At 49.5% G+C, this 25914-nt stretch overlaps 2 protein-coding genes across 3 annotated transcripts; one reads left to right on the forward strand and one right to left on the reverse strand.

Annotated features, from left to right (window-relative positions):
* The first annotated feature begins 1398 nt into the window (after positions 1-1398).
* Ccdc22 (coiled-coil domain containing 22) lies at positions 1399-13953 on the forward strand. The gene is made up of 17 exons (XM_038317176.1): positions 1399-1550; positions 2067-2244; positions 6535-6667; positions 7571-7677; positions 7808-7874; positions 7984-8162; positions 9832-10026; positions 10926-10988; positions 11158-11277; positions 11743-11862; positions 11947-12063; positions 12165-12266; positions 12349-12456; positions 12722-12817; positions 13004-13063; positions 13147-13221; positions 13594-13953. The coding sequence occupies exons 1-17, from the start codon at positions 1501-1503 to the stop codon at positions 13705-13707; spliced, it is 1884 nt and encodes a 627-aa protein (XP_038173104.1). The 5' UTR covers positions 1399-1500; the 3' UTR covers positions 13708-13953.
* Positions 13954-14544: 591 nt separating this feature from the next.
* On the reverse strand, positions 14545-22582 carry Foxp3 (forkhead box P3). Of its 2 annotated transcripts, XM_038317178.1 has the most exons (11): positions 22364-22582; positions 21739-21843; positions 21505-21643; positions 20681-20768; positions 20498-20602; positions 19625-19712; positions 19407-19487; positions 16252-16402; positions 15547-15623; positions 15028-15129; positions 14545-14869 (listed from the first exon to the last, which is right to left on the reverse strand). In XM_038317178.1, the coding sequence occupies exons 1-11, from the start codon at positions 22565-22567 to the stop codon at positions 14726-14728; spliced, it is 1284 nt and encodes a 427-aa protein (XP_038173106.1). In that variant the 5' UTR covers positions 22568-22582; the 3' UTR covers positions 14545-14725. The 2 variants fall into 2 exon arrangements, with proteins under 2 accessions (XP_038173106.1, XP_038173105.1); XM_038317177.1 differs by lacking the exon at positions 21739-21843 and having other exon boundaries at positions 22364-22567.
* Between the last annotated feature and the right edge of the window lie 3332 nt (positions 22583-25914).

The raw sequence follows: 25914 nt of genomic DNA on the forward strand, positions 1-25914 counted from the left end.
CCGTTTGGCATTTTGCATCGGCTATACCAAACAAAATCTCAGCATAATTTTCTTTGGAATTGACATTTTTTGAGATACAAAGAACCAAGAAAAGCCAACACTTTTTTTTAAAAAAAACAAGATGGGAACAAGATGGGAAGGCTTGCCATATCTGTTATCAAGATTCATTATAAATCTACACTAATTAAAAATAGAATATAGTCATGTGTGGTGGTACAAGCTTTTAATGCGAGAACGTGGGAAAAAGAGGAGTACTACCATTACAATTTTGAAGTCAGTCTGGGCTACATTGCAAGACTTTGTCAACCAAACCAAGACAAAACAGAACAACAATAAAAAACAAAGTATAGTTCAGAAACTGAGTCATGTACGTGATGTGTGTGTGATTTATAACAAAAGTTAGGACTATTGAGCAGGGGAGACAAAATAGGCTGTTCAGTAAGTAATGCTTCCATCGATATTGTTGTGTTAATACTCTTTGGATTGCACATGTATGTATTAGTATATTAAAACGATCCATTTATTGATTGCATGACTGACAGCTCTTTCTCTCCCTCCCCCACTCTCTTCCTTTTTTGAGGGAGTCTCCCTGTGTAGCCCAACTTTTGCTTCAACCAGGTCCTGGGATTACAGGTGTTTTCCACTGTACCTGGTTTAGTAACTTTCTTTTTTCATCATTTGTGCGTGCCTGACAGTGGTACCACTGCACATGTGTGGATGTCAGAGGACAATTTGTAGGCGTCCATTCTCTTTCTCTGCCAAGTGGGTCCTAGGTATCTCACTCAGTTTGTCAGGGTTGGTGGCAAGAGGCTTTACGTGATGAAACATCTTACTGGCCCAGTAATTAGGTTTGTTTATTTATTTAAAATGTATTTAGTGCATGTTTATGTGTGCGCCCTCAGGCATACAGGTGTCACAGTGCACATGTGGAGTTCACACTCTCTTGAGTCATTTCTCGCCTTCTACCATGTGAATCTCGGGGACAGAATTCAGGCTGTTGGATTTGGTAGCAGGAGCCCTTATGTTGAGCTGCCTCCCTAGGAGTAGTAATTATATCTTGATCATAGAACGTAGGTATTATCAAAATTCTCATTTTACAGATGAGGAAAGCAGCACAGAGGGGGAACAGTCATTTTGTACACTTGTAGGCTTTTATAACTTGGAAGATGAAGCTTCCTTAAATGAAGCATTTCTCTGACCTGTCCCTCAGCTGCTAGCACAATTCCTTTTTCCTTTGGACCAGGCTGCAGGACTTCAGATGGAAGAACTACAACCTCCAGCAGCCATTGCGTACTCAGCTCTGAGTGTGTGCACTATACCACGCCCCCAGCCATCCCGCTTGCGTAGCGCTCACTCGCAGAACTACACTTCCCAATGTTCCTTGCGCAGCACGTGATGCTCTGTCCTCCGTGGGCGCGGAGAGCAGTTGCTACAGCGTTGCTCCACTTTCTCTGATCCGGTCCTGGACCCAGCCCCAGCAGAGTTAGAACTGACTCCAGCATGGAAGAGGCCGATAGAATCCTCATCCATTCTTTGCGCCAGGCGGGCACGTAAGTACGCAGCCCCTACTCGCTTCCAATTGCTCACATCCGGGACTCCAAAACCTAGTACCCCATTACCCGGGAACCTTAAAATCGAGACCTTGGCAACCAAGGGCCCCAATTTACAGGATCCTAAGCCCACCTACACCTTAACATCACGGATCTCCCAAATGTTTGACCTGGACATTTGGTAAGCCCAGAGGACTCACGCACCTTATAAGCCTCGAACTGTGGGAACTGAGACCTGAAATGTGTGATTTGGATACTAATATTCTGGGACCCTGATATGTAGAGGGTGTAAGACACCTGCACTCTGAGATCCAGGAAACTTACAATCCAGGACTGGCACTCAGCGTCTCCAGAATCCCTGAGAATGGACGAAGTAGAAGTCCTAGTCACGGACACACAGGGTCTGTTGAAACCTAGGCTCTTCCCTGCCCCTGGGTACTAGCGCTTCCTTCTCTAGAAGGCTGTCCCCCCCCCCCCCCCCGAACTCCTCCTCAAGCCTGCTGCTTTCCTCTTTAGGGCAGTTCCTCCAGAAGTGCAGACTCTGCGAGCTTTCACCACTGAGCTAGTAGTAGAGGCCGTGGTCCGATGCCTTCGAGTGATCAGTCCTGACGTGGGCTCTGGCCTCAGTCACTTGCTGCCACCAGCCATGTCTGCCCGGTTCCGCCTGGCCATGAGCCTGGCTCAGGCCTGCATGGTGAGTGCCCTCCTCCCAGAATGCACACCACCTTCATTCCCTTTTCACTGTCACCAAGTTCTTTGACACTCTTGCCTTCCTCTCTGTCCCTCTTTGTGGCTTGCCATTCATTAATGGTTAAAGCTGCCACGTGTGTAACCAAACCGTGTGATTAGTTCTGACTCTACATAGCTCTACTCATCCTGGCTGTACGACCCTAACCCTGCGCTGCTTATTTCCTTATCTATTAGATGGAGGTGATAAAAGGTTTTGTGGAATAATGAGCTGATCCAGTTTACACCTGGACTACCTGTAGCCCCCACCTTTTAAGCTTGCCGGTCAAGATTTCACCCCAGTGTTACATTGTAGCCATTTACCTACGGCTGAAGAAAGACTTTGATTGCGTTAAATACTTCCAAACCAAGCTCTGATTAGTTGTGCCCAGATCACATGAACATCCTTTAGGACTGATTAGCTGCTGTTTCATGGTACAGAACTGGGGAAGGGATGGTTACCCATAGAAAGGTGTTCTGTTTAAGGAAAACATCATCTGTTACATTGTATTGTGCCTCTTATAGTTACAAAACCACTGCTCTGTTAGATCAAATAAAGTGCTTCAATGAATCACCCACCGTCTGTTTCAAACTAACTGTATCCAGTTACTATAGTCAAGAGCTGAGAATTCTGCCTTTCTTTTTGTAACTCACTTGTAACAAACTTTCTTTGCAACATTGTTTTTTAACCTTTTGATCTTTAGTTTCTGTCTGTGTAAAATGAATGTGAAAGCTAAACTGTATCAAACTGTAGCTCAGTTTTAGAGTGTGTACTTCCTGGATTCAGTCTCCAGCATTCCAAAAGCAACAATTAAGTTGCTCCAGGAAGAGTTGGTAGCATAATCTGGCCACACACATCCCTGGCCGCAGGCATCCCTGGCAGCACGCATCCCGCAGCCTGTGCTTATGGAGTGAATGTAGACACTTCCAGCATACACAGTACGTTGCTAAGTCTGTGGTGGCAGGTCAGTGGAGTACCCAGTAGACCAAAGGGGACAGGGTCATCAGCTGTTTGCCTTGGGCAGTGTTTATGCAGTTTTTGTCTGAGCAGTACCCCTGTTGGCTCTGCCTGGCTAGCTCAGCATTCTCAGATTTGCCGAGCTGTTCTCACATTCTTCTGTCTAGGGCTCTTTGCCTCATGAAGTGATTAGTTTGCCCCTGTTCAGGGCCACATTCTGGAAGATGGCTTTTTTTAAAAAAAGGTTTATTTATTAATTATGTATACAGCATCTGTCTACATGTATCTCTGCATGCCAGAAGAGGGCACTAGATCTCACTACAGATGGTTGTGAGCCACCATGTGGTTGCTAGGAATTAAACTCAGAACCTCTGGAAGAGCAGCCAGTGCTCTTAACCCCTGAGCCATCTCTCAGCCCCTGGAAGATGGCCTTTTAAGAGAGAAGCTATGTCTTCTGCTGGGCACAGAGTATGCTCAGTGGGAAGTACCAAGGTGGTGGATGGGATGAGGCTTTCTCTGATGTTCCCTTCTCAGTGCTGTCTGCCTCTGAATGTTGTGGCTCATGTTAATTTCAGTATGGGGTGGAGAACCTGGTGGTCAAGGGATACCTGTGATTGTCTGGTTCAGCAGCCATGGCTTGCCAGCAGCAATCAGAAAGGGTCTCCAATTCAGCATTGTGTGTTTGGTGTTTTCCTCTCTATGTTCCTTGCTTTTGGTATCCAGTTCTATACCTGAAACACCTCTGTGTTTTGGCATCTGTCACTGTATAAGGCTACTTAGTGTTCTATTGCTGTGAAGAGACACCATGACCATGGCAACTCTTATTTAAAAAGCATTTAATTGGGGCTGGCTTACAGTTTCAGAGGTTTAGTTCGTTATTCTCATGGTGGGGAGCATGGCAGCACACAGACAGATGTAGCTGAGAGCTCTACATCTGGATCCCAAGGCAGCAGGAAGAGAAGGGCTCGGCTTGGTTGGCACAGGCTCCTGGAACCTCAAAGCCCACCTCCAGTGACACACTTCCTCTAACAAGGCCACACCTCCTAATCCTTTAAATAGCACTGCTCCCTGGAGACCAAGCATTCAAATCTCTGAGCCTATGGGGCTATTCTCATTCAAACCACCACAGCAGCCCACTCCTGGAATGAGTTTCCTTATCAGTCACAACTCTTAGATCATAGATGTCAGATTTTATAAGCTTTAAATTATGTAGCATAGACACCAGTTTTTTTTTATTCTAATACAGCTTCTATTGTGACAGAATACATGAATACATATCATAATGGTGGTTTTAGAGTCAATATTCTACACCAGGCACTGTGATAGCATGCTGAGAACTCAAGCCTCGTGACAGTTGTCTCAGATGAGTACTTTTAGTATTTTTTTAAAGAATGTTTAGGGTTGGAGAGATGGCTCAGTGGTTAAGAGCACTCACTGGCTGCTCTTCTAGAGGTCCTGAGTTCAATTCCCAGCAATCACATGGTGACTCACAACCATCTGTAATGAGATCTGGTGCCCTCTTCTGGCCTGCAGGCATATATGCAGACAGAATACTACATACATAATAAATACATTTAAAAAAGATATTGAAAATTTTTATTTAGATTTATTTTTCATTCTGTGCATATGAGTGCTTTGCCTACACACACACACATACACACACACACACACACACACACACACACACACATACATATATATATAAAATTTGTGTGCCTGGTACTGGTGGATGTCAGAAGGAGCTATTGCCTTCCCCTGGAACTGGAGGTTTTTTTTTTTTTTTTTCGAGACAGGGTTTCTCTGTAGCTTTTGGAGCCTGTTCTAGAACTAGCTCTTGTAGTCCAGGCTGGCCTCGAACTCACAGAGATCCACCTGCCTCTGCCTCCCGAATGCTGGGATTAAAGGCGTGTGTCACTACCTCCGCCCGGCTAAGGTGCACTTATCTATTTTTATGTGTATGGGTGTTTTGCCTGCATGTGTCTGTACATCATGTACTTGTCATGGAGGACAGAAAGGGACTCAGAACTTCTTGAACTGGGGTTAAGGACAGTTGTGAGCTGCCATATGGATGCTGGGAATCAAACCCAGGGCCTCTGGATGAGCAGCCAGTGCTCTTAACCACAGAGCCATTTCTCCAGCCTTCTCCTGGAACTGGAGTTACAGAGAGGGTCATGAGCCACCATGTGGATGCTGGGACTAGAACCCAAGTCCTTCAGAAGAGCAGCTAGTGCTCCTAACCACTGAGCCATCTCTTTAGCCCTTGGTATAATTTTTTTCTTACATAACAAAAGTGAAGTACAGAGAAGTATTGACCCAAGGTCACACAGTTGGTAAGAGGCAGAACTTGGGTTTGAGTCCAGGGAGTTTGCTTTGTCTTTGAACCTTTCTGGAACTCTTTTTCGAGACAGGGTTTCTCTGTAGCTTTGGAGCTTGTCCTGGAACTTGCTTTGTAGACCAGGCTGGCCTTGATCCGCCTGCTTCTGCTTCCTGAGTGCTGGGATTAAAGGTGTGTTCCGCGCCACCACCTGGCCTCTCTGGAACTCTTGAGAGTGAGTCCTTTTTCCCTGAGCTGTGTGTTTGCTGATTTTTTTGCCTGTTGTCATTGATGATGGTGGTGGTGGTAATTATTTTGTTGGTACTGGGGATGGAACCTAGGGCCTTGCTCATGTAGGCAAGAACTCTGAGCCACATCCCCAGTTCTGTTTATTTTTAGGCACTACTTATATAATAGATAGGTTCGTGACTTTCTTCTCAGAGGCTATGGATATTGTTTTCCTAAGCTGTCATTGCTCTTTTGACTTTGATAGTTATAGTTTTTAAAAGTCATTTCTTTTTTTTTTCACATGGGCAGAAGTCCTGTGTTCTTTTATGGCCTTTAGATTTTGAGTCATAGTTAACAAGGCTGAACTTTGTTTTTGTTTTTGGAGACAGGGTTTCTCTGTGTAGCCCTGGCTGTCCTGGAACTTGCTCTGTAGACCACACTAGCCTCCAGCTCACAGATCCTGTTGCCTCTACCTTCTAAGTGCAGGGATTAAAGGCATGCGCTGCCCCTGTCAGCAAGCCTGCTGAGCTTTAATCTCTTTTATTGATCTTATAATTCCGACTATGATGACTTTGTGGCCAGAATGCCTTGGTGATGCAGGTGGTGGGGGGAATGGGAGGGTGATGGCAAGCGAAAGAGTCAGAGCAGGTGTGGTAGTCCCAGGGCCCCCAGATCAGGAGGCTCCTCCCTGCTTGGCAAAAGAGGGCCTGGCTTTTTACCCTCAGTACCATCATCTGGCTATACTTGCTAACCCCCAGGACCTGGGCTATCCCTTGGAGCTTGGCTATCAGAACTTCCTCTATCCCAGCGAGCCTGACCTTCGAGACCTGCTTCTCTTCTTGGCTGAGCGGCTCCCCACCGATGCCTCTGAGGATGCAGACCAGCCTGCAGGTATGGGATCCTGCAGGACTAGGGAAATGGACTGTGTTCCCAGGGTGATAGGGGCTAAGAGAAGTGATAGGAAGGGCAGGGGGCTGGATATATCCTCAGGAGAGTGGGTCAGTCCAAGGTCAGAGAGTGGATGGATGCAAGGTAGGTAGCATAAGGTAGGAAATGAGTTCCCCAGCTTCCCTCCTGTACCTCTGCTCCTCACTACACTCTTATCATATGGATGTTCTTAGTGTTCCCAGGTGTGCCAGGCCCGGTCTAGCCTCAGGGTGTTTGGGTCCCTGGATTATTCTTCCCTCAGATCTCTTCATAGTCAACTCCCTACTAAGTGAGTCCCACCCATGGGGCGTGTGCTGCTGAAACTAGCTGTGAAACGCCAGGCAATACAAAACTAAACCCGCTTCAAACGTTCGGAGATTGTTTGGTGTGACTGAACTGCTCTGTTCTTGAGCGTGCTCTTTGTAGATGATAATAGCATGTCAGAATGTCAAAAGGTTAAATACGCCCTCAACTCTTGTGCCTTCTGCTCTGTTACCTCAGCAAGGCCTTCCTCTGGCTGCTCTTTGGAACATTCCAGCCCCTTTTAGCAATCCTTCTCTCTCCTGCTTAGAATAGATGGTCCTAATGGTCCTATTCATGAAGTTTCTTTTCTGTTATCCTGCTGACGCCATGAAGATGGGGACCTTATCACTTTTGTCTCCTGAAGCGGTGTTTGACGTGGTAACTGTACCTACCTACTTTAAGCTCAGTAACTGTTGGATGAGCGAGAATGTTAGTTGACTCCACCTGCACTAGGAGGCGAGGGATCAGGTGCTACAGCTGGCTTCCCAGGCTGGCTTCCCAGTATTTTCAGATTTGTGGCATGTCACTCCTTCCCTACCCCGACCCCCACCCCTCACCCCATAGGTGACTCGGCTATTTTCCTTCGGGCCATTGGGAGCCAAATCCGGGACCAGCTGGCCCTGCCCTGGGTCCCACCTCTCCTTCGAACTCCCAAGCTGCAGCGCCTCCAGGTGGGATCCCCACCTCCTGTCCATCTGGACTTGCGCCCTCCTTGCCTTCTTTGCCCTCATGCTTAGGTTGCTGCCCTCCCCCCCCTTCACTAGTACCTCATCCTAGAGGCCGACTCTGCTCTCTCCACAGGGCTCAGCCCTCCGGCAGTCATTCCACTCCAGCACACTGGTTTTGCCTGAGCTGAGTTCCAGAGGAGGTGAGGCTGCAGCTGTGTGGATCTAAGCGAGGAAGGGAGAGGAGTGTGTGAGCATTGGTGTATGGCAGCGGTGAAGGGGGAAGCTGACTGGCACTGTTTCTGCCTTCAGAGCCACGGGAGTTCCAGGCGAGTCCCCTGCTGCTACCAGCCCCCACACAGGTGCCCCAGCTTGTGGGGAGGGCAGCCTCCCTCCTAGAACATCATGCCATCCAGCTCTGCCAGCATGTGAGCAGGGATTGCCCAGGGGATGAAGACCGAGTGTGCCGGACACACCGCCTCCCATCCCAGGTACCACCATTGTTCAGCTCTCCTCCCAAGGCTTCCGCTTCTGGTGGCTTCTCTTAGTTCTCCGCATCTCATTGTCCCCACTCTGTCCCTCTCTTCTTTGCTTCTCCTCTGTGTGCACCTGCCTGGCTCCCTGCCTGAAAGAATGGCTAAGAAGGACGGAACCTGTAGCAAGGCCTTCCCCTTTGCTTGCTTTCCTGTTCTGAAAAAAATGGGCTAGTGGGGTAGCGAGCTCGCATGAGTTTTACCTAGGACTATTGGAAGTATCCCCTGTGGGTACTGGGGCGTGCCCCTAAGCTCTGTCTCTGCCTCTGCATTTGTCACTGATCCTCACGGTTTCTGGCTCTGGGTGTCTGCACCATCTCCTCCTCTTACTGTCTTTCTTGTTCTATGGTTTTCCTGCCCCTTTCTCATCCTTTCTGTCTTCCTGTTTGTATGTTGCATCTTTTTTTTTTTTTTTTTTTTTTTTGGTTTTTCAAGACAGGGTTTCTCTGTAGCTTTTGAGCCTGTCCTGGAACTAGCTCTTGTAGACCAGGCTGGCCTTGAACTCGCAGAGATCTGCCTGCCTCTGCCTCCTGAGTGCTGAGATTAAAGGCGTGTGCCACCATTGCCCGGCTGTATACTGCATCTTTCTCTCTGTTCACTTTTGCCTGTCCCCTCTTGCCATTTCCTACCAATTCATCTTCTCTCGCCACCTCTGTCTACTTCATCTGTCCCCCTTACCCCATATCTGCTTCTCCACCTGTCTCCTCTCCCCACCCTCCCCGTCCATTTTTGCTTTGTCTCTTTCTATCTATGTATCCCTGCCACCCTGGTTACCGTTTGCTTGTACTTTCTCTCTCCCTGCCCCATTTCTGGTTTTTTTTAGGGGAGGTTTGAGACAGGGTGTCATGATATAATCTAAGCTGGCATCACAATTTACAGTCCCCTTGCCTCTGTCTCCTAAGTGTTAGGACTACAAGCATATACCACCATACCCAGACACTGTATCTTCTTTAAATTCACAGGAATTTGGAGGCATAAATATAGAAAGATTGTTCTAATGATTCTTGTCTTCTAGTGTTTCTTCTATTTGCTTTTAACTTTCCCCCTGTATTTTAAAGCAAATCTCAGAGCTTGGAATGTAGCTCCATGGTAGAACACTCTCCTGGCATTCACAAGGATCTGGGCTTCCATGTTCAGGATCAAATCCTAGTCAACCCAAACTGCCACATAATTTCACTCCTAAGTACTCAAGATGATGAGTCATTACTCACAAGAACATTTTTTTTATGTAACCCTTGTGCCATTTTTATACTGAATGAAATGAATGATTTCTTCGTGCTCTTCAGCACTGAAATAGTTTCTGTTCTTCTCTCCTTTGCTTATCTCTCTCTGTCTTGAACTCTGACCCTTTTTGACCTGGAACTCTACATTCTGTATCTTTGCTGCCCACCGTCTTTTCCGTCTCTTTCTGATCTGAAAGCCCCAGGCTCACTTTTCTCTCTTCTCACATTCTGCAGGTTCAGAAGTGAGTGGGTAGAGAAATGCTACCCACTGTGGAGAAAGGCACCCCTCTGTCCTTGGGGAGCTCCTAGGCCAGTAGGGCAGGGAGCTGCCTTGGTGAGAAGGCAGGGTCCTAGGGAGCAGCAGGCTCCTTATGTCTTCCTCTTCCCCTGTCTGTTCTTTCCAGGAGGACTCCCGGGCTGCACAGCAGCGACTGCACAAGCAGCTGGCTGAACATCTGCGTCAGAGCTGGGGCCCACTTGGAGCCTCGACACAAGTCCGAGACCTAGGAGAGATGCTACAGGCCTGGGATCCTAGGACTACAACTAGCACCCCCAAAGGCTCCCGCTTCACCCATTCCGAGAAGTTTACCTTTCATCTGGTAGGTAGGCCAGAGTGGACAGGGAGTGTGCTGATGGCTGCCTTGAGAGTTGCTTTCCATATTAACACCACCGTATTCCATACAGCTTCCCCGTGCCCACTGAGTAGGCCTTCCAACTAGGAGACAGAGCCCAGAGGGCTCCCCTAGCTTCTTGGGACTTGAGTGGAGAAAGGGCAGATAGGTGGTGGGACTTGTAAGGGGGTGTGCAGTGCTCCCAAGCACAGATCCCATCTTTCCTTTGGTAAACATATTTCCTTTGGGAACATCTTTTTTCCTTGGACACCCACTCAGAGGAATGCCTGCTTTTCTCATGGACATTTTGGTCAGAGTGGTTACAGGGTCGGGGTAGTTACAGAGTTGGGGGTGGTTACAGGGTCGGGGTGCTTACAGGGTCGAGGTGGTTACAGGGTCGGGGTGGTTACAGGGTCGGGGTGGTTACAGGGTCGGGGTACTTACAGGGTTGGGGTGCTTACAGGGTCGAGGTGGTTACAGGGTCGGGGTGGTTACAGGGTCGGGGTGGTTACAGGGTCGGGGTACTTACAGGGTTGGGGTGCTTACAGGGTCGGGTGGTTACAGGGTCGCGGTGGTTACAGGGTCGGGGTGCTTACTGGGTTGGGGTGGTTACAGGGTCCGGTGGTTACAGGTTGGGCTGGCTACAGGGTCGGGTGGTTACAGGGTCAGGTGGTTACAGGGTTGGCCTCAGGAAGGTTTCCTTGTAGTCAGCCACTATAGTCTGCAGTTACAAATGGTGTTTTATTCTCCTGTAGTCACAGTCTGAAAACTGTCACTGGTTGAGCAGACATGGGTACAGTGTTTGGGGGTGCTTTGGGATTTGAGGCGGAGCTGTGAAGGCTAGGACCTTGTGTGACTAACAACCAGGCTGCTGCTTCTATCCATAGGAGCCCCAGGTCCAGGCCCCCCAGGTACCAGATGTACCAGCTACCTCCCAGAGGCCTGAACAGGTAAGGGGATAAAGATAGAGAGATAGAGGGGGGGAGGAGAGAGAGAGAGAGAGAGAGAGAGAGAGAGAGAGAGAGAGAGAGAGAGAGAGAGAGAGAGAGAGAGGTCAGCCAGGCTATTGCCTGTCTTCTGGACTTGGTGGCTCCACCTAGACTGGCCTATGCTTCCCAGGACACACGGGCAGCTCAAGAGCAGGAGTTAGAGTCCCTTCGGGAGCAGCTGGCGAGTGTGAACCACAACATTGAGGAGGTCGAAGCTGACATGAAGACCCTGGGAATCAACCTTATGCAGGTAAGGGGCTGGGAGAGCGACCTGGGCTGGATCAGGTCAGAACTAGGGCCTTGAGAGCTGATCTGAAGAGGTCTGTAGATGCCAGGCTTATTAATGGAGGATATTAAGGACCTCTAATATTCTTGAAGGTCTAGGAGAACTTGTGAGGCCAAGAACGATGTTTCATTAATGGCTTGGTGGACCTATAGGGGTTATATATAGAGGCACATTTGGGCACCAGTCAGGCTTTGCAGGGGGACATAGCAGCTATGGGCATCACTGGAGCAAGATGGGTCTGTATGAGCAGGGGCTTGCAGGGCTTCTCAGGGCTTCTGGCTGTCAGTATGGAGCTGAAGATCCTGAGGCCTGTAGTAGGTAGAGGCCATGGAGTGATCTTTGAGGCCTTGAGCTGGGCCAGGGCCATAATGGGCTCACTAGGATTATGAGCTGTATATATGACTGGGAGCTTGGCTGTGAGTGTACCAGGTGGAGACCGAGTGTCGACAAAGCGAACTCATCGTGGCTGAGCAGGAGCAGGCCCTACGCTTGAAGAGTAGGGCGGTGGAATTGCTGCCTGATGGGGCTGCCAACCTCGCCAAGCTGCAGGTGGGCTGGGATTGGGGTTGGGCTGAGAGCGGTGGGGTGGATGGATCTAGCCTGTTTTTGACATATTTCCCTGACTCCTGCCAGCTCGTGGTGGAGAGTAGTGCCCAGCGGGTCATTCATCTAGCAAGTCAGTGGGAAAAACATCGGGTCCCGCTTCTTGCTGAGTACCGGCACCTCCGAAAACTCCAGGATTATAGGGAGGTAGGTGGTGGAGTCCTGGGCTGTGGACAGAGATGTACTGCCTCCACTGGGGGCTGTTTCTGAGCTCTGCTCACTACCTTCTGTCTATGGGCTCCTTGTAGCTGGAATCATCTCGGCGGCTGGCAGAAATTCAGGAACTACACCAGAGTGTTCGAGCAGCTGCAGAAGAGGCTCGCAGGAAGGAGGAGGTCTATAAGCAGCTGGTAAGGCCGATTTTAGGGCCCTGGGCTGTAACCGGGGGTGCAGTGTGGGGCTTGGGCTCATGCCTGCCATGTTCCTGTCTAGGTGTCAGAGCTGGAGACTTTACCAAAAGATGTATCCCGGCTGGCCTATACCCAGCGCATCCTGGAGATTGTGGGCAACATCCGGAAGCAGAAAGAAGAGATCACTAAGGTGTGCCACTATGGCTCTGATGGGTGGATCACGGATCACGTGGGCAGACAGGTGTAGGGTAGATACACAGGGACTTTATGGTCTCTGGTAGGCAGAGCTGCTCAGGTACACTCCAGCATATAAGAGTCTCACATGCAGTATACCCCAGACACCCCAACACAGTGACGCAGGCCCTGACTGGATGTAAGTGCAGGCACATGAGTACCATCACTAGCCAGCCATCATGCCCCAGACATGGACTGATGGCTGCCCTGATTTCTGCCAGATCTTGTCGGACACAAAGGCACTTCAGAAGGAAATTAACTCTCTCTCTGGGAAACTGGACCGGACATTTGCAGTGACTGATGAGCTTGTGTTTAAGGTATGGAGCGGGTTGGCCTGGGGGAGGGGGAGGGCGGGCCTGGGCTGTTGCCTATTGCTTGGGCCTAGCTTTTCTTTCTGGAGGGTGAAGGCACAGTGGTAGGAAAGAGTGGGTCTAGAGGGGACTGGCGTCATGGACAAGTGGGAACGGCTTGCTGATACGTTGTGGTCCCTTCTGTCTTTTCAGGACGCTAAGAAGGATGACGCTGTCCGGAAGGCTTACAAATATCTAGCCGCCCTGCATGAGGTGAGGGGAGCCATGTGCCTGGTGGACTGGCTGTGGAGGGCTAGCACAGGCGCAAGCAAGCCTTGTATTCTTGTTGTCTCCAGAATTGCAGCCAGCTCATCCAGACCATTGAGGACACAGGCACCATCATGAGGGAAGTTCGAGACCTTGAGGAGCAGGTGAGATCTGGGAATGGGAAGGGGAATGGAGGCAGACCAGGTGATAGTTCCTTGCTTTACACTGAGAGTCTGCGAAACCAGACAACTGAGAGCTAGAGGCTCAGCCATGGGGCCTGTTGTGTCTGGGACCTGGAGCTAGCCAGTCGTCTACTCTGAGTAGCTTGAGGTTCCTCATGCCCAGCTCCCAGAACCCATGGTAGAAACTGTGACTTTAGGTGATGGGAAGGACATCCACAGAGGCCTGATGATGGGAAGGGACCGGCCACTTTTACAGGGATGGGGGGAGCAGAGAGTAACTCAGTAGAGGGGCAGCCAGCAGGGGCTGGGAAATGGGCCCTGCATACTGAAGATGTGTGCATTGTGTTGTCTTAGATCGAGACAGAGATGGGCAAGAAGACTCTGAGCAACCTGGAGAAGATCTGTGAAGACTACCGAGCCCTTCGCCAGGAGAATGCTGGCCTCTTGGCCAGAGTCCGGGAGGTCTAGAGGCCTAATGGAGGTCTCCTCGCCACAGGCAGGAATTTGGGGGTGCTGGAGGCAGTGCCCAAGCACTGGCTCTATCACTTCCTTCCGTTCGGCCTCTGCTTTCTCCTGCTGGGATCTTAAACCCAGATGCCTGCTTATCTGGTCCCATCTTTGATCAGGGTGATTGTCTAGCTTGGCCACAGTTTATTAGATGGGCACTGGGGGCCAGGGGCCTTCTATCCCAAATAAAAGAGAAGTTCTTTTGTGGTCCACGCTGAGGCATGGATTGGGGCTTGGGGTAGAGGACTGGGGTCAGTGGCAAGTGAGACATGGGGTAGATTTTGATGAGTCAGTGTGTATTCATGGAACTCAGGAGATACAGTGGAGGGGGCTGCATGTGTGTACATGTGTGAGTTCTGACAAGCTGTGACTGTTGATATTTTGGGGCATGGCATGAGACTGTGTATTACCAGTCATGCCTGTGTGGTTTTCTGGGATGCAATCCTGAAGGTTCTGGTTCTCCTGTTGTGCAAGGGTCTGCATATGTACCTATGTGTGACAGTTAGTGCCCATGGTTCCCGATGTAGGTGTATGAGTCAGTAGGGCTGCAGTCACGTGAGACTGCAGGACTATGCAACTTTGAGGGCAGGCGAATGTACCAAGGCAGGCTCTTTGTGTTTTGGGGTTTGGGTTGAGTCCAGGAGACAGGCTTATGACTGTGTGTCTGTGTCATTTTTCCATTTGGGAGTGGCCAAGGCAGGCTGTATGTATAGCTGGGTCTGAGGGCTATTTGGCTGGAAAGCCTGTCTTGGGGCTAGGTTGGGGATAGGGGCTGGGCTGGGATTGGTGTCCCTAAGCCTTAAGGTGGAAGATATAATCCAGGAGGGCAGCTAGATAGGGAGCAGAGGCCCTGGCAGGCAAGATGGCGGAAACATCATTGCCTGGTCTCTGTAGATAAGTCCAGGACTTGCCTCCTTGCCTCCACAGCCTCCGTTTTATGTTTTGGCCCCTGTCCATCTTTCTTTTCTTGGTTTTGAGGTCAAGGACAAGGATTGGAGCACTTGCTGGGGCGTTGGCTCCTCTTCTTACGAAACTCAAACTCATCTACGGTCCACACTGCTCCCTTCTCACTTTCCACTCGCACAAAGCACTTGTGCAAGCTCAGGTTGTGGCGGATGGCGTTCTGTGGAAGGGGGGTCAGGACCCCGGGCAGGGATGGGGTGGACAGTCAGGCAGTGAGTTCAGCAGACCTCAGCACTGACCTGTCCCTTTCCCGCGTGTGTCGCCCAAGGTCACCCACCCTTGGAGCTGTCCCAGCCCCCACTGTACAGAGGTGCTCACCTTCCAGGTGGCTGGGTGGTTTCGGAAGTAGGCAAACATGCGTGTGAACCAGTGGTAGATTTCATTGAGTGTTCTCTGCTTCTCTGGAGCTTCCAGGATGGCCTGGAAGTTGGAGTCAGGTGGAATGAGCAGGTTTTCTCAAAACTGTGCCTGAGGTATGGGGGGGTGGGGAGCCTACTCTAAGCTCTCTGCCTGGGATAGATGTGTAGTTGTGAGTCAAGGGAGGGGAGGGAGAGAGAATGGGATGAGGCATGAGGGTAAGGGTGAAGTTAGTAATGGGGTGGACAAAGGAAAGAATAGTTTCTAGTGTCACAATTTGGCTTGCACTGGCCTGGCTTGTAGTAGTTTTTTGATTCAGGGACAGATCTGGGGTGAAGCTATCAAGAAGGATCACATCTTTGGGCTTCTCAGAACTGAAGTTTGTTAATGCAGGATTCCACTCTCTATGCAGAGAGATGTAGCAGCATAGGAGACAAGTACCCCCACCCCCAGCTGTGAGGTCTAGGCTGCCCTGCTTACCCATCGGATGAGGGTGGCGTAGGTGAAAGGGGGCCTCATGTTATGGAACTTGAAATAGTCCATGTTGTGGAAGAACTCTGCGGAGGGTTTGGAATAGATCAGGCCCCGTGAGCTCCTCACACCTTGCCCCACCTTTGTCTCCACACTAAGTCCAAGGCCTGAAACCCTCCCATTAGTACCAAGGGTGGAGGGGGTGTCTGTGATCACACACAGGTACTGTTTGCGGAGTGCCTGCCCGGAGCTGACTCTTGGCACCACTCTTGCCAAAACAGCTCTCTCCAGATTAAAAAGAAGTCAGGTAACTTGCGCATCAGTTCAAGTGGCACAGCCAGCATGACACCAAAGAGTTATTGTCCCTGGTAAGTTCACAGCCCAGGCCTGGCAGGTGGGAATGGATTGGTTGGATGAATCCACTTGATTCCCCTTGAGGCAAGGAAGAAGGGAGGGTTCTTTGGAATTACTTAACTAGGTCCCTCCCTCATGATGACCAAATGAAGTAGCACATGCCAAGGTGAGGAATGGCTCCAGTCCCCAAAAGACACAGGGCTGGAGCTATGCATTTGTAACCATTGGAGGATTCTCAGCCTAATAAAGTCAGGTGCATTTTCCTCCCAGATGTTGGTGGGGGTGTGAGGGGTAAGGGGAGCACCTTTGTGCCCCCCTGACACCAATGGGGTCGTCAGATAGGGTGCAGAGTACACTGACCTGGAAAGGTGCCGTTTCCATGGCTTCCCCAGAGGTGCCTCCGCACTGCAAACAGGCTGTCGGAAGCCTCCCTGGGACCGGACCAGGCTGGGAGAACACTGCCCTGCGCACTGGTGGCTACAATGCAGCAAGAGCTCTTGTCCATTGAGGCCTGGGTGGATTTGGGAGAGAACAGCGATTGAGAGGCTTAAGCTTTAAATTTCATTTTATCCTTTTCAAAATTCTTTTGTATTTTTATTATTAAACTTATTTTTGAACAATTTTGCACATGTATGCAGTACATACAGAGCACTTTCACCCTGCTTCTTCCCCCTGTTGCTTACCCGTTTCCTCCCCACAAATGTCACTCCTATTCATGTCTATTTATTTTGTTCAAAAATGATTATTATTAATTATTAGAGATGGGGGTCTTACTATGTAGCCCTAGTTGGCCCGGAACTTACAGAAACTTATCTGCCTCTCTGCCTCCTGAGTGTACCCCCATGCCTTGTCTATTCATTTTATTTGTGTCTTACTTAATTATTTTTTCTGAGATAGTCTCACTATATATTTCTGGCTGGCCTTGTACCTTCCATCCTCTTAGCCCTACCTCTGGTGTTCTGGCATTATAAGTGTGTGTCATTACAAAGTGGCTTCTATTTTATTTTATATTTTGGTTTTTTGAAACAGGGTCTCTCTGTGTAGTCCTGGCTGTCCTGGAGCTCACTATGTAGACCAGGATGCCCTCAAATTCATAGAAGTCCACTTGCCTTTGCTTCCCAAGTTCTGGGCTTGAAGACATGTGCTACCACACTGGCTTTCCATTTTACTTTTAAAAATGTTTGCTTGGTTGTGTTTGTTCATCCACCCATCTGTTTGTCTGCCCGCCCGTCTGTCCATCCGTCCATACATCCATCCATCCATCCATCCATCCATCTATCCATCTGTCTCTGTATCTATTTTTCTACCTACCTACCTACCTACCTACCTACCTACCTACCTACCTATCTATCTATCTATCTATCTATCTATCTATCTATCTATCTATCTATCTACCTACCTACCTATGCAGGGTCTCATGTTACGTAGTGCAGGCTAGTCTGCAATTTACTATGTTGCACAGGATGACCTCAAACTTGGGACCCACTTGCCATATCAACCTCCCAAGTGCTGAGATTACTACCTAAGCCACTACTTAGTTTCCATTTTATTTTTTATTTAAAAAATTGTTTTTCTGAGGCAGGGTCTCAAGTCACCCATGCTGGCCTCTAGCTTATTCTGTATCCTAGGATGACCTTGAACTCCTGATCCTTTGCCCCCACCTTTGGAGTTCTGGGACTAGCGGTGTGAGTCATTATATCCTGCTTCCATTCTACTTTTATTTTAAATGAACAAAAATACTTTATGTGTATGGGCATTTTGTCTGCATGCATGCCTGCACCACATGCATGCCTGGTGCCTGTGGAAGCCAGAAATGTGCACTGGATCCCACTGGAACTGGAGTTAGAGAGAGTTGTGAACTGCCCCTGGAAAAGCAGCAAGTTCTCTTAATCCCTGATACATCTCTCCAGTCCTCCAACCCTACTTTAGTTTAAAATTTGCATTTACTCATTTGGTTCTATTTATATCTCACTTGTCTATATGTATGATGTGTGTACATAAACATGTTTGGATGTGTGTAAGTGCTGGTGCATGTGTAGAGATCACAGAACAAGGTTGGGTGTTAGTCCTTTCACCTTGTTTAAGATAGGATCTCTTGTATGCCTCTACTTATGCCGGGCTAGCCGGCCTGTGTGCTTTGAGTTTGCAGGATTCTCTTGTTGTTTAGACAGGGTTTCACTATGTAGACCAGTCTGACCTGAATTTATAGAGCTCTGACTGCCTCTGTCTCCTGGGTGCTGGGTGCTGGACTTAAAAGCCTTTGCTACCATGCACAGCATTTTAGGTAATTCTATTTCCACCTAAGTGCAAGGGGATTGCAGACTTGAACTACTCTGCATCCGGTGTGGGTGCTAGGGTCCAACCTCAGAGCCTTTTACTTATATGGCAAGCACTTTTCCCAACTGAATATTCTCCCCAACTCTGTTTATTTGGTTTTTTTGTTTTGTTTTGTTTTTCAAGACAAGGTTTCTTTGTGTAGCCCTGGCTGTCCTGGAACTGACTCTGTAGACCAGGCTGACCTTGAACTCACAGAGATCCACCTGCCCCCCCCCCCCCCCAGTGCTGGGATTAAAGTTGTGTGTCACCACCATCTGGCTATTTGTATTTTTTTTTAACTTTTATTCTTCTCTCATACATCATGCCTGCAGTTTCGCTTCCCTCCACTCCTCCCAGTCCCTTCCTCCACATCCCCTCTCCCCCAGATCCACCCCTCCTCTGTTTCTGATACAGTAAGACTGGGCACAAGCCCTCATATCATAAACGTGGCAACCCAGCATCTTTTAGAGATGAGGTCTCTATGTTAGTCAGGCTGGCTTTGAGTTCAAGGATTCAAGTGATCCTCCTTTAAGTAGCTAGAACTACAGATGCATACGGTGTGTCTAGTGAGGTCAGTGTTTTCGAGAAGGCCACCACCCTCTTGTCACTTGCAGGCTGTGGTGGACCTCCATAAAGGGGCAGTGGGCATCTTGGTTAGAGTATAGTAGTGCGCATGCCATAGATGCTGGGGCTAGGGGTGAGCAGGGGCTGAATTGGGATCCTCTAGCATCCAACTGTGAATTTGGAAAAGTCAACTATGTCTTCTTGACCTCAGTATCTTCGTTTGTTTGTTAGGATGACAGTGGTGGCTCCCTGCATTTGTAGTATGGGAATGGAAAAAGTTCACATCAGCCAAGTGCCTGGGACTGGGCGTGTGAAGTGTGTGCTCACACAGGACCTATGGTATTCAATGTTCTGAGTTATTATCTTGCAATTTGAGTGTAGGGCCCTCCGTTTTCTTTTCGCAGTGCCCCCTCTGAGTTTTGCCACTGGTGCATTGGGGTAACCATCTGCCTTCTGTGTGTGCTGTGAAAAGGCAGAACGTGACATTTTGGGGTCACAAGGTTAGAGGGTTTGTAAGCATATTGAGTAGGTAGCAATGGCCTGTACAGGCCGGGGCTTGCTGTGAGAAGAGGTCATTTGGTCCTTAAGGGCCCCCAACAGTTGAAGTCTTCTGCCTCTGGACTTGGGGTACTCACCATAGCTGGAGCCCTTGACAGTGCCATCTTCCCAGCCAGGTGGGCCTGCATAGCACCCAGCTTCTCCTTTTCCAGCTCCAGCTGTGGGGATGTACACCAAAGTAAGGCCTCTACCTGGTCTTTCTTAGTCACCCCCTTGACTGTGCTAGGGCCTACCCTTGGAGGGCCCTCCCTCCCTCAAGCCCTCCTTCCCCTTAGCCACACCCTGCAGGCATTACCTGCTGCTCCAGGGACTGCACCACTTCCCTCTGGAGGAGGCACTGCGCCTTGCCCTTCTCATCTAGGAGGTGATCTGCTTGGCAGTGCCTGAGCAAGGAAAAGGTTCCATGACCATGGTGGGTCAGGCCTCCTGGCTTGCTGTACCAACTAGACCCTTTGGGAGATTTCTCCTTAGAGTCTGAGTTTCCCCGCACTCAGCAACACCCCTGTGGGTCTCTTTCTCCCACATAGACTACTTTAAACATCCACTCTTCGGCAACTACTGGCTTTCCAGCCTGAGCTATTAGAAAGGCACCGAGAGGGAGGATGACATTTCAGGTGGTGGGCACAGCCTACGCAAAGGCCTGGCCATACAGGATGTGCATCATTGCCAAGAGCTAGGTATGATTGATTAGTGACATACAGAAGTAGAAGGGGACAGATATAAAGCCGAGGGGAAACAGCTACAGTTGTCGGGAGGAGCAGGAGTTTGAGGCTTAGTAATGTGTGTTGCACAAGGGGAAACAAGACAAAGCAGTTAGGTGTGTGAGTTCTGGAGCCTGGCTGCCTGGGTTCATATCCACCATTCATCACACAGGACCTTTGTTAGCTTAACTGACACTTAATTCTGGTTTGGCCTTAGTTCCTTTGTGTATAAAATGAAGATAACTATCAGCATATACCTTTAGTATTATGTCTCATTCAAGTGAGGCAGTCTGGGCCTAGAGAAGCCCAGTGACTTGCCCAAGATGAGAGAATGGGGTGGGGGTGGGGAGGGGGGATGAAGTCTCAACCTTTACTACTTTGCATCCATCAGGAGGATTCTGAGTTGAGACATGCACCGCAGACCTCTGTTCAGATACCAGAAGCCCATGGTTAGTCAGCCTACTCACTTGAGAAACTCTTCTGGCTCCTCAAAGACCTTCTCACAACCAGGCCATTTGCAGACTCCGTTGGCCAGCAGTGGATAGGATCCTTGCGGTGCAGCCAAGAGGTTACTGGGGGTGGGGGAATACAGGATATCAGCAGAGGGGTGGGCAGAGAGAGCGGGGTTCTTCCCAGCACTGACAACTTACTTATCTTTCCTGGGTGTACCCGAGCGTGGGAAGGTGCAGAGTAGAGCTGGCTCCCTGGACAGCCATTCCAGACTGGCTACATTGATTCCTGTGGGTAGAGACGGGGTACTTCTGGGGCGGCAGGCTAGGTTCTGTAGCTGGTCTCAGAAGGCTTCTACCTTCCTGGACCATTGAATACTTACTCACAGGATTCTGCTGTTCCCACAGAGCAGGACTCCTGACAGAGCAGCCTAAAGATGGCCATTGGTAAGTAATGACATATTTACTAATGGCAGCCATCTGTGGTTGTTAGCAGTCTATGTCTTCAAGGTTCTAAGCCTGACAGTTTTTGGAGGTTGAAGTTTTCATGACTCTTAAGAACCCTCTAGGCTGGAGAGATGGCTCAGTGGTTAAGAGCACTGACTGCTCCTCCGGGGGAACCAGGTTCAGTTCCCAGCACCCACATGACAGCTCACAACTGTCTGTAACTCCAGGATCCAACACACTCACACAGACATATGTACAGGCAAAACACCAATAAAATAAAAAAATGGCCAGGCAGTGTTGGTGCACGCCTTTAATCCCAGCACTCAGGAGGCAGAGGCAGGTGGATCTCTGTGAGTTCGAGGCCAGCCTGGTCTACAAGAGCTAGTTCCAGGACAGGCTCCAAAGCTACAGAGAAACCCTGTCCCGAAAAACCAACCGCCCCCCAAAAAAATACCCTGTCTCAAGAAACCAAAAACAAGATCACCCCTAGACTTCCATAGGACTGTAATTCAGAAAAGTCTACATTGTGGATGTTCAAAGATTCTGTGAAGCCATGGGGAGAAAGCTGAGATGTTTACCAGATGGCAGGCCAGGCCGGGCCTTGAGGGAGAAGACTCCAGTGGCAGCAGAAGGTGGTGGGAGGCTGATCATGGCTGGGTTGTCCAGTGGGCGCACTTGTAGTACAGGGGTCTGAGCATGTGCATCCACAGTGGAGAGCTGAGGAACATATGGACCATGGCTCAGCCTGGCTTGGGCTTCGCCTCACAGTTTTCCTGTTTATTCCCTCTTCCCAGCCTGCTCAGGTTCCGTACCTGATGCATGAAGTGTGGTCTGTCCTGGAGAAGTGCCTGCAAGTGGGGTGAGGGGCCCAGTCGGGCCCCAGATGGTGCCACCATGACGAGGGGTACTGTAGGCAGCTGGAAGGAGAAGACAGATGCCGTAAGATGCTAGCCCCACCCATCTTCACAGTTCTGTGTCCCATTCATCAGCTTTTCACTCAAGTTCCACGTGGTAGGAATTGTTAACATATCCAGTTCATAAACGTGGAGTCGGAGGCTCATGGAGACATCATTCACCAATGTCAAACAGTTTAAAGTGGTAGAGTTGGCCCCAACACTGTCACCTTACCTTTCTGGGCTTCAGCAGTCTCCTCTTGTCACAGCAAAATGAGGACACAGGGCTATGCCCATGGGATCAGAACAAAGTCTTCTTTTGGGACAAGGATTGGGAGGGTGGGGGAAGCCTAGATCTCTGAGGCCTGGGGAATGGGGATTTTCTTTGCCCTGCATCTGCATAAGTCATAGACTTGCCTGGGACCCATAAACCACTTCCTGTGCCCCAGCCAGCGCCCCTCCTGCCACATGCCACACTAAAGGTCGGCACCTATAGGCCCAGGTACCCCACCCTGCTTGCCCCATTCTGGGCCCCGAGCCTCACCTGCAGCTGTGATGGTGGCAGAGGGTTCAAGGAAGAAGCGTGGGCCCCACCTCTCAGGTCCCGGCCTTGGAAGGTTCCTCCAGGACCCCTGGTCCCTAGGAGTTCTGAACCCTTGGGTGCACTCTTCCAGCTTGGCAAGACTCCTGGGGATGGACCAAGGGCCAAGGAAGGGGCCACGGGCTTGGCTGGCCTGGGGTTGGGCATTGGGTTCTTTTCAGAGGCAGGCTGCAGGGACAACAGTGGAATGGAGTCACGTGCGTTCCAGGGACAGTGTAAGATATTCATCCACTTGAATATCAGGTAGCCTCTGATCTGAGCAGGTGTTGGCCAGGGTATGTCACAAAGGACCCCATAACTATACCCGAAGCCATTACACACACACACTCTACCCTGATATATGTGCATAAAACACGGATATATGTATATAGCCCCCACATGTGCATGTCCAGCATATACCACACAACCCTGTTGTGAATATGGGGCAATGGGGAGTTGGTTTGTGGGGCCTCAGTTTTCCGGTAGCCCATGCATTTTGCACAGGCCACAGTCTCTGCCGATTCTGCTGGGGCTCGTCTTAGATTATCTTCTCATTATTTTATTCCAGTGACTTGGGCATGAGCTCAAAAGATTCAGCTGGATGCCAGGAGAGGGAAGGTTCCAGGGAGCTAGCGGTACTAGTGAGAAGTCTACTGCAATAGTTTCGGCAAGTTGATGCTGCTGCTGTCAGCCTGGATAGTGGCAGAGGAGCTGGTAGGAAGTGGCTGGATACTCAGTCTCTTTTGAATACAGCCAGGAAAAGTTGCTGGAAGCTTGGATGTCGGAGATGAGAGAAAGCATCAAGATGATGTCTAGGGTTTGGCATTAGCAGTTATCAAACAGTGGGCATTACGAGAGATGGAGGATGGAGGAGCAGGGCTTGCAGTGATGTTAGTCAGATGTGGCTAGACGCAAAGGTAAGCATTTGATGCTTGGGCAAACATGCAGGTAGGTAACTGAATTCAAGACTGCAGAGCTCAGGGCCACAGCGGGGGCTAGTTAGTCTTGTCTGGGCTTTTGTCCTGCATGGACTTAGCATGGCAGGTGCCTAAAAAAGAAGGGGCAGGATTTCTTGATCCAGGGCCCTTGGAAGCTCCCAAAATTAGCCACATCTCTATGTGCCCCAATCTCTGCTCCTCAAGCTTGGAATTCCTAGACCGTCGCTTTTTCCCTTAGCCATACTGTGTTCTCCTCAAACCCCGCATGGTGACCCAGGCCCCACTGGTGAGCCCCAGTAACTTACAGCCTCTGAGGGGCATGGCTTTTGTTTTTCAGGATCTTACAGTTCTAGTCAGAGAGGCAGCCGGATCTTCAAATGACTATAATTCTACCCCTTTTAATTAAAGGGATATCCAGGTTCATAATTCTTAGTCTTTCCATAGCCTGGGACCCCTTTTTCTTTCTAGACAGGGTCTCATGTAGACTGGACTGGCCTGGAACTTAATATATAGCCAGATTGTCCTTGAAATGTTTGCCTTTGTTTTCTAATTACTGGAATTACAAGTCACCATCCAGGCTGATGTCTCCACACCTTTCTCTAGGAAGTATGTATCCATGCCTACAGTTCACAGACTCCCAGCTCTATATATCTATGCATGTGTATATGCCATCCTCTTGTCTACTGTACTACATGGGTTGGGTATACAGCTTCTGAAAACAGGGGAGCACAGAAGTGTTCTGGAAGGCAATTGCTTCTTTGCTATTGTGTTATGGGATCGTCAGAACTGTGGTCCTGGAAGAGATTGGTTTGAGTTTAATATGGAGGTATTAAAATTGTAGTGTCTCATGGCTTAAAATAGTAGTATGAGAACCAGGAGTCTGTGGAGGCTGAGAACACAGGCTTCATAGAACAGAGAGGAGAAGAGGAGCTGAAAGACCGAAGGAAGGCAGGCAGCCATGAGGTGATGCTTCTCTAAGAAAAAGAGCAGCAAAGAAAACAACCAGAAACTGGGAGAAGGCCAGGAAGAGATGACAGGAGTCAACCCTGCTGACATCTTGACCTTGGCCTTCTAGCCTCAGAACTGTGCCACGATAAACTATGCTGTATAAGTCACCCAGTTTGTGATACTTCTTCACTGCAGTCCGAGCAAATGTGTATTAAGTTCCGTGAGTAGAATTTTCCACCATAGTGGCTTAGCCCTCATGGGTGGACCATGGTCACTTTTGAAGCAGCATGGATATTTGGCCAGAACTTATAAGAAATCTCCTCCCTAAACATGTCTGGAACTGGTATGACTCTGGGAAGCATCAGCACATTCTCAGAAAGGGCACTTAAATTGGATATGGTCTATCTAGTGGTAGTAGGGACCTGGAGGGCTGGGCTGGCCAGCCAGCTTCCTGCACTGTCTGTTGGGGCGTCCCTTTTTGACTGTTTCTCAGAAGCTGCATGGAGGTTGTTTCTGGGACATAGAATATGTTTTCCTATCGGGGTCTACATCTGGGCCCTGTTGTCACAACCCCGACTTGGCCAGACTTTTCTGCCATTGACGTCATGGCGGCCGGATGCACCGGGCTTCATCGGCAACAAAGAGGAAGAGAAGGGGGCAGACAACCCACCCCACAGGTTTCGTTCCGAGAACTGACTGATCCATCCTGTAGCCGGATAGGCCCAGGGTGGGTGCTAGCGGATGTGGTAGGTGACGTCCATCTGGCCACCATGTAAACCCCAAGTTCTGTGGATCCTGTATTTCTTGGATGTCACAGGGGCCCAGGGTTGAACACTTGGTGAGTGTTAGGCAGGCCTCATGGCTATTGGGACCTGTTGGGTCTTCAAATGGTATAGTAACTGAAACTTAGAATCATAGGATCTCATTTTTTAGAGCCAACGGATTTCAGGATGTCAGGAACACAGACTTTGTAGGGTGCCTGGATTCACCTCCTCACCATGTGGACCATTCTGAGTCTAAAGAAATGGGAACCATGTAAGGCCAGGAAGCCCAAAACTGTATAAGGCCTCTTTCTGGGCCTGGGATGTCAACAAGTTCTCCTCAGCTTCCTTCCCGATAAAGGAAGAGGATTAGAAGGACCCTCTTGTGTCCTGATCTGCAGGCCAGGCTTTGCCCTCCTTTATAGTTTGGGACAGTAACAAAGTTAGTACATATAACATGCTGAGCAAAATGTCTGACTGGTAAATGGACACTTACATACAACTCCAGCCCCCCTCTCCTGGGACACTTCCCCAAATTATAACATCCTACCACAGATGGGAACAAGAGGAAGACATTTGGCCTGGGATTTGTGGAAAGAGCACACCACCAGGCTCTTTGGCAAAACCTCAGAATAGTGGTCCCCAGGACCCAGCACCAACCCAGCACAGTGCTCCTGATACTCCTCCATCATTGCTAGACTCTGGTTGGCTAGGGCTTCCGACTGACTCACGGGCCCAGGGTTTGTGAGGTTTGGTCCCATGCCATGATTATGGACCATCTTGTTCAAATCTGGCTCCAACTTGTGAGAAGACAGAAGAGGGACTGGCACTTCCTGATAACTGCTTCCTGGGTACTGAGGGATAAACT

The sequence above is a fragment of the Arvicola amphibius genome, chromosome X, assembly GCF_903992535.2.
Source record: "Arvicola amphibius chromosome X, mArvAmp1.2, whole genome shotgun sequence".
Classification (NCBI taxonomy): Eukaryota; Metazoa; Chordata; class Mammalia; order Rodentia; family Cricetidae; genus Arvicola; species Arvicola amphibius.

Coding starts and splice junctions, on each gene's coding strand:
- Ccdc22 (XM_038317176.1), top strand. CDS start 1,501: ATGGAAGAGGCCGATAGAATCCTCATCCATTCTTTGCGCCAGGCGGGC. Junction 8,163..9,831: donor CACACCGCCTCCCATCCCAG/GTACCACCATTG, acceptor TGTTCTTTCCAG/GAGGACTCCCGGGCTGCACA. Junction 11,863..11,946: donor CCAACCTCGCCAAGCTGCAG/GTGGGCTGGGAT, acceptor GACTCCTGCCAG/CTCGTGGTGGAGAGTAGTGC.
- Foxp3 (XM_038317178.1), bottom strand. CDS start 22,567: ATGCCCAACCCCAGGCCAGCCAAGCCCGTGGCCCCTTCCTTGGCCCTT. Junction 15,130..15,546: donor ACGCCACCCTCATCCGATGG/GTAAGCAGGGCA, acceptor TCCAACTTCCAG/GCCATCCTGGAAGCTCCAGA. Junction 14,870..15,027: donor ACCACCCAGCCACCTGGAAG/GTGAGCACCTCT, acceptor CCCCTTCCACAG/AACGCCATCCGCCACAACCT.